We start from the raw sequence: 18,649 nt of genomic DNA, 5'->3' as shown, positions 1-18,649 counted from the left end.
TACGTTCTATTGCAAGCAGAATAGCTTCCAGTTGGTCAACTCTCGTTAACAGTACAGAATTATATACCTACGTATTCAAATAATTCTATCTATTCCCTGCATTTTCATTTTGTCAATCCAAGACCAGGTTTTCCTTTGTTTCTCTCCCACTTTAGAAGCATGCTTATATTGTCAGCATTCTGACAATATAAGTACCCAGAGCATTGTCCCCAACATTAGAAACAACCTGTCTGTGAGTATAGCTAATTGCAGCATCCATGCCTGTATGAACATGTACTATTTGTGTATGTTAGTGGAAAAAGGAAGGTTGACAAAAGATGAAGATTGTGTGAATATAAACCATCCTTCTCACATGAAGATGATTAAGATTCAGACTTAAAAGTTAAAAAAAATGTTTTCTTTTTCATGTAGATCTTTTATTTATGTCTGGTTACTGTATCACATCTCACTTCTAATAATGTCTTAAGGATTTTCTTAATCGGGCACAGATTACAAATGCTACAGTTGGGGGGGTTACTCATAAAAGTTGTTTTATTATATAAAATTAGTTCTTTCTTTCTATTCCTAATCTTAATGCTAATTCTATTCTTGCTTCTAATTTCATACTTACATTCTTCCTACCTATCTTTTTCTCATTAGTTTTCTTATTAGTACAAGTTTACAACTATTTCTATCTTCCTTCATCTTTGAATTTCTGTCTCCGTGTCTATATGTTTGTAGCACTGTTTTCCTCTCAACTTTTTCCTAGCTCTTTGAGCATTTCCTTGTTCCCCAGGTCTTCATTTCTTGTAACCAGCTAAGCCATTTGCATATGAAAACCTTTTTCATTCTTTATAGATTAATGAATGGGGTTTTTTTTCTCCCTCCCCCCTCCCAATCCCACGTTCATCTTGGCATCTTCCTGGGTTGGTTTGTGTCCTGTGCCTGGGCTGTTTGTTTGGGTGCTTTCTTTTGCAAACCCTGGTTATGCTCTTCCCCCACCCCTGCTGCTTACTTTTGTGTTGGAGTCTCCTTGCTCACTTCTATTCTGTTTTTTGGCTTGACTCCTTTTTCACCAACCCATACACATACTTGATTTCTGGTCCATTTTATGGGACATGCTCTTCAGTTAAGAAGAAAGAGGGGCTGTTTTAACCCTCTTTCCCAGGCATTCCCATAGCTTAGGATCCCAAGAGGGAAAGAGTAATGCTAGCTTACTCTAGGCGGTGAGTTCACTCTTTCATATGACCTCATTCTTCTTATGCCTATTTTGCTTTAAATCAACCATCCTGTATTTCCCCACCGCACAAATATTGCCCTGTGAAGAGAACCGCAAAGTTGACCTTGGAAAAAAAATGCAAGATTTAGCAAAAAATAAGCCCAGAATAGAAAGAAGACATTAAACTGCCTCCATACTGATACTCTTTGTATAATGTGGAAGAAAGAGAAAACACTTTCAAGATTGTTATAGATGATAATCTATATCAATAGAACTGATCTCCAATATTTCTTGTGGAGTCTGTTTCCAGATCTAGCCTGCATCTGACAACCTTCAGAAGGCCACACATCTCAGCCCTGGTGAAGACATTACAGGTAGTCCTCGAGTTATGACCACAATTGAGTCCAAAATTTATGTTACTAAGTGAAACATTTGTTAAGTGAGTTTGCACTTTTCAACTTTTCTTGCCACCGTTAAGTAAATCATTGCATTTGTTAAGTTAGTAACATGGTTGTTAAGTGAATCTGGCTTCCCCATTGAGTTTACTTGTTAGAAGGTCGCAAAAACGGATCATGTGTCCCCAGGACACTGCAACCGTCATAAATATGAACCAGTCGCCAAGCATCTGAATTTTGATCATGTGACCATGGGGATGCTGCCACTTTCATAAGTGTGAAAAACTGTCCTAGGTCACTTTTTCAGTGACGGTCACTAAATGAACTCTTGTAAGTCGAGGACTACCTGTATATTACTGCCATGTTTTTGTAAGCTTTGGAGATATGAAACATAAAATCATAGCATCACACGAGAGCAATATAGATTGTGCTCGTCCAAATCATCAAACATTTTATAAAGGTTTTCTTCCTTCTTGGCTTTGGATGGATTATTGGCTTTGGGAAATAAAACTGATATGGTATTTTAGGAATACTCTGTGTATTTTGTTTACTTTGATCTTGTCTTGATGCAATTATGCAGTTGTATTTATTACTGCACGTTGATTATTAAATTGTGTATTAATTGCCAATATCTTTTCTCCTCGTCATGAGATTTATGTAGGGCTCCTTGCTTTCATAAGTTTGAACCAAGAGAATTCCTGTGAATATTGCCATCATGTGTCTCTTTGGAATCTTCTTGGATCACTCTGATCTCGTGTTTCTTGTAAAATAAATTTTCTGTGGAGAGGACTTAACAAAGAGAGGACTCCTTTGGATTTACATGGCAGTGCGTTGGAACACTTTTTTCCTCAGATCACTTCTGATTTTGTAGGTACACTGAAATTGTTGTGTTGTAACAGAAATACAAGTGGTCCTTGACTTAAAACCACAATTGGGACTGGAACCTCTGTCCCTAAACGATGCAGTTAAGTGAGTCATGCCTGGTTTTACAACCATTTTTGCCACAGTTGTTAAGTGAATATGGATTTCTCCATTGACTTTGCTTGTCAGAAGCTGGTTGGGAATGTCACAAATGTTGATCACGTGACACACACAAACACACCCTGCTGCAACTGTTGTAAAAACAAGCTGGTTGCCAAGTGCTTGGAGTGTGTTCACATTGCTATGGGGACACTACAACACTCACAAGTGCGAGGACTAGTCATCAATCACTCTTTTCGGTTAGTCAGCCTTGGGGACAATACCAGAAGATCAACTTTTGGTCCAAATGATTACTGTACACTATATACTTAGACTAGTGCAGTTCAACATCAATTATCACTAGCAAAAACACTACTGCTGTTTCTATTTTGTAACTCCTAGATGTGTGCAAGGCTTTCCTACAATAGCAGTTACAGGAGCAACAACATCAGAGCCAGGCTTCGTGTCCAGTAAATCTTAAATTTGCAGTCATTTGGTTGTGAATTAAAAGTCTTTTTTACATTTGGGAGAAGATTCCTAGCCACAGTTTGGCTACATTAGGTTATTATTAATTCCAGTGTAAAGAAGCCACACGCTTTCTATATCTCTACTCTAGGATTTAAATTCTAGGTTTTTTCTTCCCACTTTTATGAATGAAAACTCAGTGGGATTGTGTGGTAGCCTTGGGACTAAGACAAAATGCCTCTCAGGTCTGGAAACCACTGGAACCCTTCCTGCCAACCTCAATATTTATACCTTCAACTTTTACAATAATTAGATTGAATTAAACAGAATTATATCTACAGATAAATAAAAGTGTAGGCTCACATTTGAAAAACAAAATAAACCCCCATATAAAAATCATAATGACTTAGTTTGGCTCTAATACATATACTGGCGAACTTTTATTTCTGTTGCTTTAGTAGTCTGCGTTACAATGCAGTAAACAGTTCAAGTGCTTAGACTAGTATATATAGTGCAGCTGTTAATTAACAACTGTTAAGGGAACGGTTGGTATTTGCTGTTAATTACTTTGTGTATTACAAGCCAGTTGGAAGGGTTTAAAAATAGGTACTCACACTGTGCTCTAGTAGGCTATTTCTATTGGCCGAATTAGAAGCTGTTATTTGATTCATTCAGCTGGACTCTTCCAAGCTGGACACAGTGGAAACTTGGTAAAGGTCACAGCTGGTATGGGTGGCTAGTTGAAAGCTGAAATAGAAAATATAGCTTTTAGTCAATATGGTGAAATGCCTAGTAAAAATCCAAACCCGGAGGAGTATCCATTTGCGAATGGTTAACCACTGTAGTAAAGATGTATGCATTCGTCTGCTGAGGCATGGGTCAAAGATCACAGCTAAAAGTGCTGGTAAGTTCATTTTTGCCTAGTTTATTGAAATATTTTTTAAAGATGATGCCCCTTTTTCCTCTGGAATTTTTGAATATTGATAAGGGTCAAAACAGAGGGAATAGTAAATTATAGCATTGGGATTTGAATGATTTTCCCTTTATCCAAAAGAGCAAACAAAGAACAGCTGGGGAAGCTGAAGGCTAGGATATCGTAGGAAAAGCAAAGCATTCAGTGAGGAATGTCCTTCTGACAGATGGCGTTCAATTGTATATTAAGTTATCATTTTAATCAAGTACTTAATACACTGAGGAAAATGTACATTTAGTTCTCAGTGTCTTTGATGTAAATGTATGGCATGAATGAATCTATGAATTATAGATAGTACAATTCCATGACACTTAAAACTTATAGATATCTTTAGGGAATGATTATGCCCATGTACCCTCATCAAAAACGATGTTAAATTGAAAAAAAAAGTGATACTTCAGCTGAGGAAGACCAAAGGGATTATTCTCAGAAATATTATAGCCTATTTTATTACTGATAGTGAAGCTTTCTGAAACAAATTCTAGGACATCTTTCTTTCAGGAAAGTGATAATTGATCTCTGTGACAGTGATTAAACTATGGCTCAGGATCCTCTTGAGTCACCAACAGTTTTCAAACAGAATATTTAAGATCTCAAATACTTTTAAAACCTGACCAGAATTGTGGAAAGTGGGAGTGTGGTCAAAACCTTAGTAGAACCATGTGTCTCATTTTGCTTCTGGAAGCACAAAGTGAGTGGCTATGGTACCTCAAAGGTTCAGATTACTGGAATATTTAATTATTAAAAGTAAATGGTATATTTCTTGTTCATCTGTAATCCTAGTAAAAGCATTTATCAACTGATTCAGAATGAGCCAATACAGGTAGTTATGTGTGTTTTTAGAACATCACATCTCACACCTCTGCTCTTCAAGATGCATTGGTTGCCAGTTTGCTTCTGGATCCAATTCAGGGTACTGGTTTTAACATTTAATGCCCTTCATTGCATGGGACCAGGTTATCTGAGGAATTGCCTCTCTCAGATAGCCCATCCCAGTAGATCTGGCAAAAAGGTCCTCTGTCAAGGACCTTGGAGTACTCATCTCAAACGATTTAAGCACCAGAGCTCACTGTAACAGCATTGCCAAAAAGGCATTAAGAGTTGTTAACCTAATCTTGTGAAGATAGGGTTACCAATCTTGGTAATATTGTACTGCAAACTGTGCTAGACCAATTCTCGAATACAGCTCATCTGCTTGGAATCCACACTGTATATCGGATATTAATGCAATTGAGAAAGTCCTGAGGTATTTCATGAGAAGAGTATTCCACTCCTCTACTCACAACAGAATACCCTATGCTACCAGGCTTGAAATTTTGGGCTTGGGCATCCTAGAACTATGCCGCTTACGGTCTGAACTAAGCATGGAACACAAAATTATCTGCTACAATGTCCTACCTATCAGTGACTACTTCAGCTTCAACCACAATAATACACGAGCACATAATAGATACAAACTCAAGGTAAACCGCTCCAAACTCTACTGCAGAAAATAAGACTTCAGCAACAAAGTGGTCAGTGCCTGGAATGCACTACCTGACTCTGTTGTTACATCCCCAAACCCCCATAATTTTAACCTTAGACTGTCTACTGTTGACTTCACCCCATTCCTAAGAGGTCTGTAAGGGGGCATGCATAAGCCCACCAGCTTGCCTACCGTCCCTGTCCAATTGTCTCCATTTATTCGTGCACATTTACTGTGTTCATATTTATGTTTATACTTATACTGTTATCTTCAATATTCGAATAAATAAATAAATAAAATCTACAAGGGACTTAGATTTGGTGGGTCCCAGGAGGCAGGTCCCGCTTCTCTACTGTGGCATTACCTTGTAGAACATTCTCTCCCTCTTTCCAAGGTTAAGTTGGCTCCATTCCTTTTGATATTCTGTAAATTGTTCAAGACCTGGTTATGTCATCAGGCCTGGGGAAACCTCAGAACATCAGGCCATGTTCAAATGGCTGCACTAGTGAGGTAGATATACTCATTTTCTCTGTGCTTGGGATTTGTATATTTTAATTTTGATTTTAATTCCGAGCATGTATTTTTACATATTTAGTTTATATGATTGTTTTTACATACAGTATGTGATCTTTGGATTATTATATGCTGCCCAGAATCACCTTTGGTGAGATGGATTGCCATCTAAAACTGATCAATGAAATAAACAAAACAAACAAACAAACAAATACATTATATTCATGGCAAGGTCAGTAAAGTTAAATTACATGAACAACTATCATTTTAATACTGTCTGAAGCATCAACAATGTAAATATTTTAAGCATGTTTTTAAATAGGAAATCAGACCACTTTACTATAAATTGTTATAGTAATAAATTAAAGTTAATAAAAAAAATAAATCAACAGCAATGTAATAATACAACATAGATACAGTACATTGTAAACCAATTATAAAGGCAGACAACAGACATGGCAGAAAAGCAATTCTTAGTCCTTTCCAAAAGTCTGTATGCCTTCAGTGCTGGTTTTGTTGGAATGGTATTCCATAGATTACTTGCCAGCATTGAAGAGGTTCTGTTCTTTTTACAGAATTTCTGTACCTCAGCCAGCATAAACATTTGAAATAGATTCTCAGATACCAAGCTAAGTGTTGGGGACGAATACATGGGAAGACATTCTGATATGTATCCAGGACCCAATATTCCTATGTCGAGATGATGAAGGAGCTGATAGGGGCTAAATATAACTTGCAGGGATAGTATCACAAAATTATCTAATACTCATGGGTCATTTGAAGGACTACATTATTTGATTTTCTTTTAGAAACTCCCATCTTTTTAGAATCTTGATTGTCAGGTTTTATGGCATACTCCGATTTGCTTGAGAGCTACTTCTCTGTGGTAACATCCCATTCATTTCACTACAAAACCGCCGCGAGAAAACAGCGAAAATAAAATCGCACCCACAGAAGCGCGCCAATAAATGCGCGCCGATGAAAGCGTGCCATCAACAAACAACATAATACAACGTAATAACCCTAACCCTTACCTTAACCCTAATCGCGCTTTCGTTGGCGCGCATTTATCGGCGCACTTCTGTGGGCGCGATTTCATCTTTGCTGTTTTCGCGCCGCGGTTTTGTCGGCACGCTTTTGTCGAGAACGCATTTGACGGGTCACACAATAGCTGAATACAGAAATAAGGTGGGTGAGATTTATCAAACCTCGCACTCAGTGTGCATTACTTTCATAGAATTACCTTATTAATATGTGTAACATAGTGATAAGATTTCAGCTTCACCATTATTAACAATATTTATGCATGGGTACTGAATGATCTTGTTTACAGACATGCTACAAACTACCTAGATACACTCAGCCACGCTCACAAAGTTTAGGAAAGGCAATGAGGCTTTGTGCCTGGAATAAAATGTGAATATTGATTTATGCAATTTAACAAAATACCTGAAAAATGTATGCATTGGGAGCAAGCTTACAGAATTTTGTTGATTTAGAAAAACCTATGATAAAGTCATTAACCTAGAATTATGAGATATATTGCAGAAATATTGAACTGAATATTGGTTGATGTATGTGATAAGAACAGTAAATGGTGGAAGTAAAACATATATGAGAATAAATGAAACACTAGTGAATGGTTCAACATTGATAATGAATTAAGGTGAAATGTATAATAAGCTTTTGATTGTTCAATGTATTTATGAATAAATGTATAATAAGTGCTTGCAATATTAGACATATGTTGAATGGAGACATAAATGTTGCATTTGAGCCATGGTGGCGCAGTGATTAGAATGCAGTACTGCAGCCGTCAGTTCCACAGTTCGAATCTCACCAGCTCAAGGTTGACTCAACCTTCCATCCTTCCGAGATTGGTAAAATGAGGACCCAGATGATTGTTAGGGGCAATATGCTAACTCTGTAAACTCCTTAGAGAGGGATGTAAAGCACTGTGAAATGGTATATAAGTTTAGGTGCTATTTGAATACAGCTGGTGATGTGCTGTAAATGTTAGCTAAAGTGAACCAAAGTAATGGATCTGGAACTTAATATATCAAAGGCTAGGGTAGTTGAATTTGATAAAATTAGGTGAACAAAATTAAGTGAATTAAAGTTGTGCATAGAAAAAACGGGCAATAGGACTAATAGATGAACATGTACTTTGGCAAACTGTTTACTAAAGAAAGAATTAAGACAGTAAAAAAGTAAAAAAGTATTATGCAGAACAAATGACAAATTAAGTTAAAACAGCTACTGTACAGTACAATTTGTTCTGTGTAAATAAGAGAGTATGTTAAGAGAAATATAAAAGTAAATGATATGCAGTAGAAACAAGTAACTTAAGTGTTGTATGTATTATAAAACAAGAATTGGGTAAAAAATAAACACATGCTGAATGGTGAATCACCAATATGAAGGAAATACTTTGAGAAGTTTTGGCCCTGTAGATTAAAGGTATCAAACTGGCGGCCCATGGGCTGGATGTATCATGGGCAGGTCACGCCTACCCCAGCTCCACGAAGGGGGGAAATGTAACGATATGTGATTGACGGCAACGTGATGCCATGAATTTGACACCTTTGTTGTAGATAGAATGAATGAAGATTGAATTCCAAAAGAAAGATATTAGAGATAATTGCATTGAGAGGAAAACTCTGAATAGATAGAATTGATAAGATCTTAAAAAAAGACAGAGGTGAGATATTACAATATAAGAAATAAATGTAGTGTGTGATGCTATGCATGGACATGATGCTATGGATGTAAGGATAGTTTGCTGGGATAAGAAAAATATGAAAAATATGAAGAAGTATAATAAAAGATAACGGTATAAATCAGATTTCTTTTTTCTCTTATCTCCTCTATGTAATTTACTATCTCTTATTCTTTTTCTGCATTTTTCAAAACATTGCCTAACCCAAAAGAGAATAGCGTGATGGGTATGTATGTATGTATGCAAAATTTTCTGTGAGCAAGGCCTGCAGCCATTTTGAGACCATTTTTACTAAACTTTATTAAAGAGCCCTTTGAAAGCATTTTGAACTTTTGTCCTCCATATTTGTCTATGATGGAAATGCAATTTTAATGAATTTACATCATGTTTTAAAATCATGTCAATATTTAAAAAGTGGTCTTGTTCCATTTTAATTTTGTACTATGTTGTATTAACATTGTACTACGTTGTGCTCTGTATGAACTTTATTTTTAATCCTTTGTCTTTATCATCATTACCATGATCATCACCATTATTGTGATGATGTAGCTAAAGTCAGAAAAATGTATGGTGGCAATGAGCGTAACATGAAATGAGAGAATATTCTGATATAATCTTTTAAAATGTAGCTTTCTCCAGTAGGCAATAAGCTGCCCAATTTTCTATTTTATCAAAATCTATTCAATACATGATGACCTTTTCAAATATGAAGTAAAAAAAAATAAAACTGAGCAACTGAAAACTAAATACTAGATCTGACACAATCATTATTCATGTTTTTATAAGGGCACATTTCTAATTTTAATTAATGTTAATAATTTAGAAATAGTAATTACTAAAGTAGCAATAATGTCTAATCTGAATTTAGGATAGATAGTTAAATGTGGCTATATTACTTGAGATTTTTAAATTTTTTAAATGATTAGTTCTCCATTTTTATTGAATTGAAATGTACTTTTTGAAGAAATTGAAACAACATTATACAGTCTTTTATTTCTTAATTAATATAGGTAACATGCAAATAATTTTAGATTTATTTTGCTATTAGTATGTAACAAGTTTCCATTTGTTCTACAATTATATAACCTGTTCTAAGAGATTCTACTGAGTATAAAACTGGAAATTTTTCTATCTTCTTCTTGCTATATGTTAGGATCAGATTCACTTGAAGTTATCAGGAGATTATTTGAAGTAAATTTTCATTTTCCAGGGCAGAGCTGGTAGGTCTGAACTGATTATTTTCCTATCCTGATAGTCCATGACTGATATCAGGAATGTTGATTCAGTAAATAACTGACAGCTTTAAATCAGAGTAATCTATGTAATAAACTAGTTAATTTATTTCATACAGTAATCAGATACTGTGTGATAGCCAGTATCATTGATCTTGCAAATATTTATTGGGAGATGTAAGTGGCTGAGGTGTTGTAAGTTGTATTTGCTAAATGACTTCTTCTGGCTCTTGTTTTATTTTGTATGAAACACATTTTTGTGAATTATTCTCTATCACCTTCAAATAGTGAAAATGTCCTCTATCATCAGTTTTTCTCCAGGCTGTTGTTTTTCTCTCTTGTCTAGTCTTTGATTGATTGTATTTATTATAGGAGCCAGGATGGCTTAGAAAAATGCAATTAAACTAACAAACAGAATTAACATAAACCTTAACACTTTACTGAAACCATGTAATATTTTTTTTAAAAATAAATAAATCAGAATTTGACATAATTAAAAGGCCTAAGTAAATAAATAGTGTTAAACCCTCTTCCAAGCTCTTAACTCCAGTGTCGGTTTGTATTATGAATCTTAACATGAAGAAATGAGAATTAATGTCAAATTACGTGAGGCAGGATCCACAAACAGTGCTGCTAATGATTCAAGAGTCAGAGGAAGTTATTGCCTGTTTCAGCCCTGAAGTAAAAATCCTACCACTTTTTAAAGAAGCTTGATACTATGAATGAGAAGCTATGTAAGATAACAGAATGATCTAAGGGTTACAACAGTTAAAGCGGATTTTGAAGCCATAAATAAAATCAAGATTGTCTTTAACCAGGTTGAATTAGATGGAGTTTTAGTTTATTTTGAATAGATGTACAAAAATAAGGCTAAATCTTATCCAGGGTGAACAGTCTTACAATTGATATTCAAGGGAAAATACTAAGATTGTCAAAGATATTGACATTGTTGATATCTTGAATAAATAAATACATTTGATCATTGAACTCATTGGGTCTGTTGCTGCTTCTTAGCCCAAACTATTTTACAGGATTGTTGTTATGGGGATAGAATTAGGGAAGAAATTCTTAAGAGTTTAGGCTTACATTCATTCCTATCTATTCTTTGCATTGAAAAATAAACTTCAGTTCACCCATATAAAAAAGTAATTAAATAAAACTGGACTCTAAATGGAGTTGTATAACTTTAGAAGACTGTAGAAAAAACTAGTATTTGTTGCACATTTACTTAGAGAACTCTTTTAAGTTCTCAAAGTCTGTTAACTTTGAAGCTAAATGGCATAAGCATAAATGGCATAAGCAAAACATCAATTTCACAGATTATCATTAGATACAAATTTGTATGGATAATCATTTTGTGTTCAATTAATTAATATCATTTGTTGTGATTTATGTATTTGCATACTGTGGTTTACACAAATTGATTCAAATTATACTATCATCTGCATGATTTATATATTGGCATCATTACACAAAGATGATACAAATGATGCAATTTGTAGTTTAACCATATTAGAATTAATGAAAACCTTTTCCCCCAATTAGTTAATTCAGTCAAACTGTCTTACATACTATAATTCATTTTGTCACTTATGACATCCTCCTAATATTAATATTGTACCTTGAGAAATAGAATCACACAATAACCACTATTTCCCATCAATCTGTACTTTCTCATTTACTGCTATTGATAATCTATTAATATATGTTAGATTATGATGCACCCTTCTGGAAACACATATTATACATGTGCCCGATGATGCAAGTACAGTATTTATCATGGTTTCAGAATCATGGAATATAGTTCTGTACAATGAAGTAACAGAAAATTTTCATTTCAGGTGCACAAAATGCAGATTTTTATTTTTTTAAAAAAACTTGGATTTTTTTAAAGTAAAATGAATAAATGGTATGTCAAGTTATATTTAACTTGCTGAACTATGAAGAATTCCCCTTCACTTAATATAAACCAGTTAATGATTAAATTCAAGCAGTTGCTTTGTCTATAGTTATATCTCCTTGAAATGTACATTTGAGAATCTAAAAGTGCTGTTTTACAGGAATCCAACTGCCGAAGGAAGATGATATTTCGCTCCCTGTGATATCAAGCTCTCCTACTAAAGAAACAGATGATGGTTCAGATCTTTCGGTTGAGGAGGGTGAGAAAATCAAAGAGGAGCCTTTAACAATTTCAGAATTGATGTACAATCCAAGTACCAGTTTGCTACCAACTCCTGTTAATGATGAGGAGATAGACCTTCTCTTTCAAACTTCTCCAAGGGTAGAAAATGGGAAAGAAGATACAGATTCATTTGAGGAACTGGAAGCAGATGAAAATGCATTTTTGGTTGCAGAGGAGGAGGAGTTGAAGGAAGCCCGAAAAGCACTGAGGTGGAGCTATGACTTTTTGATGGGTAACTTGAAGGTAAACTCTGCTGTGAGGAGTTTTTCCAGACTTCTTTTTGTTGGGCTTGGCGTGTTGCTTGTGGTTTTCCCTCTACTACTTGTCCTTCTGGAATCAGATCTTGACATCTCCTTCCTCCACGAAATCCGCCAAACACCAGAATTTCAGCAGTTTCACATTGAATATTACTGTCCTCTCAGACAGTGGATAGCCTGCAAAGTAGACTTCATTAGCCATTTGTTTGGCAGCTCTTAAACATAAAAAATGTGCAAAACTAAGGGCTATATTCAAAACTAGTGAATTTTAGTCAGTATTTAGGTGCTCATAAACATCTTGCAGGTTATCTCCAATTGGTTCTTTATTTTGATAGACAATAACTTCAAAATTCTTACATTTACTTTTCATAATTGAATAATTGATGTAGCAGTGGCCTTTAAGTAACCAAAAAGCAGTCTTTGTTTTATTTGCTTTCTGGTTTTTATCAGTAATTACTGAAGATAAAGCTATCATTTCTACCATATCAAGCCATGATGTCCTAATTTTAAGCATTAACTACAAATAGAAGAGGATGCTTTTGAATATATTCCTTAGTAAAACAATGTCTACTAACCAATGCCTATATTGCTCGGGTTTTATTATTATTTTGTTTGTTTGATTTTTTCATTTAAGACTCTTTTTATCTATTTGCAAAATTTTGGTAAATTTTTAGCAAATGCAATTTCTGAAAATATTTAAGTGTACAGATGAATAAATGCACAAGGACATATCATGAATTTTTAAAGCATTTTTAAAAAAACACTAATATTCTTCAAGATATGCACAATATGAATAATTGGGATGGAGCATAGACATGTCTGATATATGGCAGTGAAAGAATAATTTTTCAATAAACAGGTTTCAGAGAAACTACATATTAGGACAAATCAGTGTAACCATGATTTACAGGTGAGAATTCCATGAGAGGAAAAGATACTTACTCCTTTCTTTATACATTTTTTTTCCTGGAAGCACAATCAGAATAGAATAGTTGGAAAGGTATTTGCAGAAAAGAGTCAGTGGATGCAGAAATGGCTAAGCATACCCTCCTGTCTGTTGAACCTGTCCTGCATAGTCCTAAAATCTCTGCCTTAATATTAGAAAGCAGATACACGATCAATATAATGTGTAATACCACATTACAGCAGCTGTTCTGAAACTAAAGAGTGGGATATAATTTTCTCAAGATGGCAATTTGGATTTTACTTTGATGCACTCATGAAAGTTCTTTGCAAAGTAATGGAAGTATAGTTTTGCAGGAGATTTTGTTTTAACTGTACATGATGGTAAGTTAGAGAAATGGTAACTTAAAAAAAAGAAGATGAAGCTAAGCTTACTAAAATACACAATTTAAAAAATTAACCTGTTTCCAAAGATAGAGGAAGTTTCTGTGAAAAACTTCTGTGAATTTCAGACACCTGAAAAAAAGTTAATTTCTGATCATATTTATTATTTTTCATTATGATGAATCCCAGAGTTACAATTTCATGCATTATTTTTAAGCATGCTTTCTTACCAGATGTAATTAACAATGGATGCACATGATTTATTTATAAAAAGTGTCCTTTTGACAGTGGTGTGTTGTTATCTTTGTTGTCTTGATGGAGATATTGTGCCTGTGTAACTCCAAGCTCTTTTAAGAGGATGTGACTAAAATCTCATGTATTTAGAGAAGATCAACATTTCCACATGCCCAATTTTCAAATGTAAGGAAGTAGAAGCGGAAGAACTAAATAAACTGAATGGCCAATCTGGATTTCATAACACAAAATTCACTCTTCCCCTTTCCTAACTACACCAGCGATAGGATATTTACCTCAGTCCTACATCTATTTCCTTTGAAATATGTTTTTTAGATCCTAGTTCCAGATGTATAAGATTACAGCCTTTTTTCTTGTTCTATTAAAGTTTTAGAATCGCTATCTACTATTACAAATTAATAAATTTTTTTTTTAAATAATCAAGTAAATGTATGAAGTACTTAAAGTACATTTTAAACTTAGTTAAAAACTTTTAAAATATTTTTTTATTTACATTTCCTATTAAAAATAGTGCAACAAACCGAATCCATATTTCATCTACCTTCTAATATATAAACCTTTCTAACTAACTCCCATGTAATTCCCATCAGATTGTGTTTATAATTTGTATAAAAAGATGTATGCATTGTTGAAGAAATTATGAGCTCCTGATTTAGAAAGGTTTATATTCTGGAGTTCTCTGTTGCCAAGTGCAACTGGATCAGGGCATAAGTTTTAAACTAGATTTCTTTTTTAAAAATATATAATTAACTAGTTGAAAAGCTTGGGTAATTTCCCTTGCATGTATTACATCATCTAAAAAGTAAATATAAAATACTTGTAGTTTTTTTAGGGTAATCTTTTCAATTATAAGTAAATATATTAAATGTTTTTGTGACTGAAATGATTTTATCTTCAATGTGTTTTGAGCTCTTCCTTTCCTTAATTACTCCATTGAAAAAAAAATCTATTATTTGGTGCATATTTAATCCTTTTTGCAACTTTGAGCTGAATCAAGAACCCAGTCAGAAGGCATCTATTGTTGTTTTCCAAAACCAAAATGACAGTAATCTTAGAGATATAGTTATAAAAGTAGACTATATAGATATTGCAAATATTATAATAGCAATAAATCCAAACCCTTGTCTTGGTCCTCTGGGTATTTATAAAATACCAAGTTCTTTAATTATAGATCCTTGATTCTAAAATGTAATCTTGTCCATGTACTATTGCTCCAAAATCATCAGAAACCTTTGTTAGTATTAGTTAATTTGATCTTGGAAAGATTGAATTGCTTGAGGGATCAATTACCTCAGAGAATAAACTGTGCAATAAGGATATGTATACAGTGAATGGCACGTGCATGTACATGAAGGGATAGAGATATATCGATCAAATTGTGAGGGCTTTTTTTTCCAGATTCTAGACACAGAAATGAGAAAAGAGTGAAGAATATGTACATAAATCAGAAGAGTCTTGTCTCCAGAACTGGAAGTAACAGAGATGGCATATGAAGAGTTTGTAGGTGCAGTATTGTGTGTTTCTGTTTGTGCTTGGACTATATTGTAGAACATTCTGTACTTGACATATATTTTGTGATTTGTTTAATATTTATAAACACAAACTCTGGGAAGAATTAAATAGGGATTATTTCTCTGAAATGCAAATGGGCAAGAATTCCTGGCATGGGTAGGGCGGGAAATGTACCTGTAAACTTGAGCCTTATCTTTGTAAAGTGAATTTAACATTTCTATGTCCACATCTTGTTTTATATGTTAATGTAATGATAAGACTCCCTAATAAAATATCTATTGAAAAAAGCCACCATGGGCTGACAGACTCATATTTAAATATGATGGTGCTGAAAAAGACTTATGACTGATCCTCAGAGTTGCGGTCAATGCAGCACAATTTCCACTATCTCATGATCACAATTTGGGTATTTGGCAACTGGGATGTCAATGTCCTGCAGTCACATAACATCACACTTAAGGCGCACAGCAACTCATTTAACAACCACAGCCAGAACTGACGAACCGATGTTGTAAGCCAGGCATGGTCCCGGGATTTTTCACTTTACAACTAAATCAGGTAGCAACAGAGTTGCTATTCTCAATTGTGGCTTATAAGTGAGGACTACATGTAGGACACAATTCCCCCTTTTTATCTCCACAACAATGAGCCTATGAGGAAGTTGGGCTGAAATATACTGAGTGGTCCAAGGTAATGCAATGAAGTTCCAATGTTGGAATCCACCAGAACTAGTTAAGACTTGAACCTGGGCCACTCTAGCCTTGTTCGAGACATGATATCACATTGGAATTCTTATCTACTTGGTAAATACAAATCAGTGATATAATCTTTATATCTGATGTCCTTAGGAGTGTGTAATGGGTAACATGATATAATTTGTATTAATGGTTTTGTGCTTTATACGGGTAGTCCTTGACATATAGCAGTTCATTTAATGACCGTTCAATTACTATGGCACTGAAAAATGTGACAAGTGTTTTTCAGTTATGACCTTTGCAGCATTCCCATGATCATGTGATCAAAATTTAGTGGCTTGGCAACTGGTTCATATTTATGACAGTTGCTGTGTCCCATGGTTATGTGATCACCTTTTGTGACCTTCTGATAAGCAAAGTTAATGGGGAAGTCAGATTCACTTACAGGTTATTTACTTAAAACTGCAATGATTCACTTAATAGATGTAAAGGTTGTAAAATGGGGCAAAGCTAACTTAGCGAATGCCTCACATAACAATATAAATTTTGAACTCAATTGTGGTTGTAAGTCCAGGACTTCTGTACACATAATGTGAAATTCATGTGATGGCATCATAACAAATGTGACATTATCAAAGCTTGTACTGGATACTTAAGAATGTATAAAAACTATCATTTCCCAGAACAACATTGTAAGTATTCCTAGCCAACTGATCGGTAATGCAGTTTATTTGGAAAGCAAAAGGAAGGAGTAGCTGTGTTTAAGAATAATATTTCTATATTATGAATCTAACAAACATTAAGCAGTTTATAATAAACACTAATAGAACATTAAAACAGTCTCTTTAAACTTTCATAGTAGTCAAAAGCAAGCTTTCTGGGGAAATCAAAGGTAGATTTATTTTTAATAGTTTACAAAACTGAAGTACAAAAAGAAAATTGACAAACCTTGTAAAAAGGCAGTTTCAGAGTAAGCAGGACAACAGAAGGGAATTTTAATTAGAAACAAAGCAAACAGCTACCTTATGGGAGAAATCTTTTTGCCTCCGTTAAGAGGACATAAGAATGAAGTGTTTGTTTTACTTGCAAGATTCTTCTACCTGGAGATGACAGGGAACAGTAGCGCCTTTAGGATGAGCTAATCAAGCAACAGGATCTCCACACCTCAACCTCCCTTTCCTCATTTTGGCCTAATTTTAGTACATTTTTTAAAAAAAGGAAATCTAGAATGACCGTTTTGCTGACCTTTTCTTCATAGCCAGGCAGCCAAATACCCCAGGCTAATGCACTTTTATATAGCTTGGCACCTGGCACTAAATTTATCTGATGACAGTTGGTACAGCCGACTTTTATTCAATAAAAACTCCAATCACCACCACCCCCACAAATCTCCAAAAGGCATTTATGACATTATCAGCAGCAAAGAGACAACGGAGCGAAACGAGAATCAAATCCCAATCTTGTATGGAGTCTTCTTGGGTTTCCAAACTCTAAATCTGCAGGTGCAGGGAAGCTTCTCTGCGCAAACTGCGCTTGTTTCGCCATTCGAAGCCAAGCTTGCGCAAGAGGCGCGATGGGGGAGAACGCAGCGCAATTCCTTCAGAACTTTACCGCGGTCAGAAAAAGAACTTTCCCCCACTTACTTTCTCTGAATCCGACAGCGCCCACTAGTGCAACTATGTCCTCACGCAAGGAAAGTTTGGCTTCTTGTCCCTAGAGTAGCTGGAGCCGATTTACTTTGAAGAAAGTTTCCAGGACTTGAAAAAAGGATAAACCGCCGGCGGCGGCGGCGGCGGGCCGGGGGGGGGGGGTGGTCCCTTGGTGCTTCCTGAGCTCGCTTTTTTTCTTGCAAACCTTTTATCACCCAAACTAGGTACCATTATCTGCGCCGGTAAACTGTTTACTGTCAGTTTATATTCTGGTGACTTGCTTCTGTGTGGGTGGGGGTTTCTTTAGATGGGCTGTTTACTAAGGGCTCTTTGGCAGTTTCTTGATTGGGGTATTGTTTACTTGATTGTTGGTCTGAAGTTAACCTTGGAGTAGGATCAGGAGATACACACGGCAGCCGAAAGCCTATTGAAACGCACGCTCAAAATTCATCTGATAGGCTTAGTTAGGATTGTTAGGATGAAGTCAGATATATCGGCACTGGTTAATGGGGTGTTGAATTACAACTACCAATCTAGGTCATTTGGCTGGCTGAGGGGTTGGAGTTCCTGCGGCCGGGTTTGGAGGAGAAAGGACGGGGGGAAAGGCGGGCGGGGACGGCTGAACGAAAAATATACGGGAAGGAGAACCTGGTTCAGACGCTTCTCAGCCAAGGAGAACGGAGCTAAGATCTCCTTTTCCTTCAACAGCCAGCTCCACCCTCGGTCCTCGGTTGCCACGGGGATGGCTGAGTACACATTTCCCACAGCTGGTGTTAAGAGAGAACTTCCCAGCGGCTCCTTCATCTTTGCGCCTCTTCTTTACCCTTTTCTTCCAAAGGGGAGGAAAGAAAGAGAGAGAAAGAGGTCGGCCCAAACTGTAGTCTCTTCGAGG

The 18,649-nt window shown here is 35.4% G+C and overlaps 1 protein-coding gene across 1 annotated transcript in view; it reads left to right on the top strand.

The window, feature by feature from the left end:
- FRMD3 (FERM domain containing 3) overlaps nucleotides 1-12,665 on the top strand; it is an 87,328-nt gene extending 74,663 nt beyond the window's left edge. The window contains exon 15 of the mRNA XM_032214030.1: nucleotides 11,981-12,665. Coding sequence (XP_032069921.1) covers nucleotides 11,981-12,579 — 599 coding nt within the window. The 3' untranslated portion in view covers nucleotides 12,580-12,665. The remainder of the gene's footprint in view (nucleotides 1-11,980) is intronic.
- Nucleotides 12,666-18,649: the final 5,984 nt, after the last annotated feature.

The sequence above is a fragment of the Thamnophis elegans genome, chromosome 3 (genome assembly GCF_009769535.1).
Source record: "Thamnophis elegans isolate rThaEle1 chromosome 3, rThaEle1.pri, whole genome shotgun sequence".
NCBI classification, from domain to species: domain Eukaryota; kingdom Metazoa; phylum Chordata; class Lepidosauria; order Squamata; family Colubridae; genus Thamnophis; species Thamnophis elegans.
This window is presented reverse-complemented; position numbering and strand designations above follow the sequence as displayed.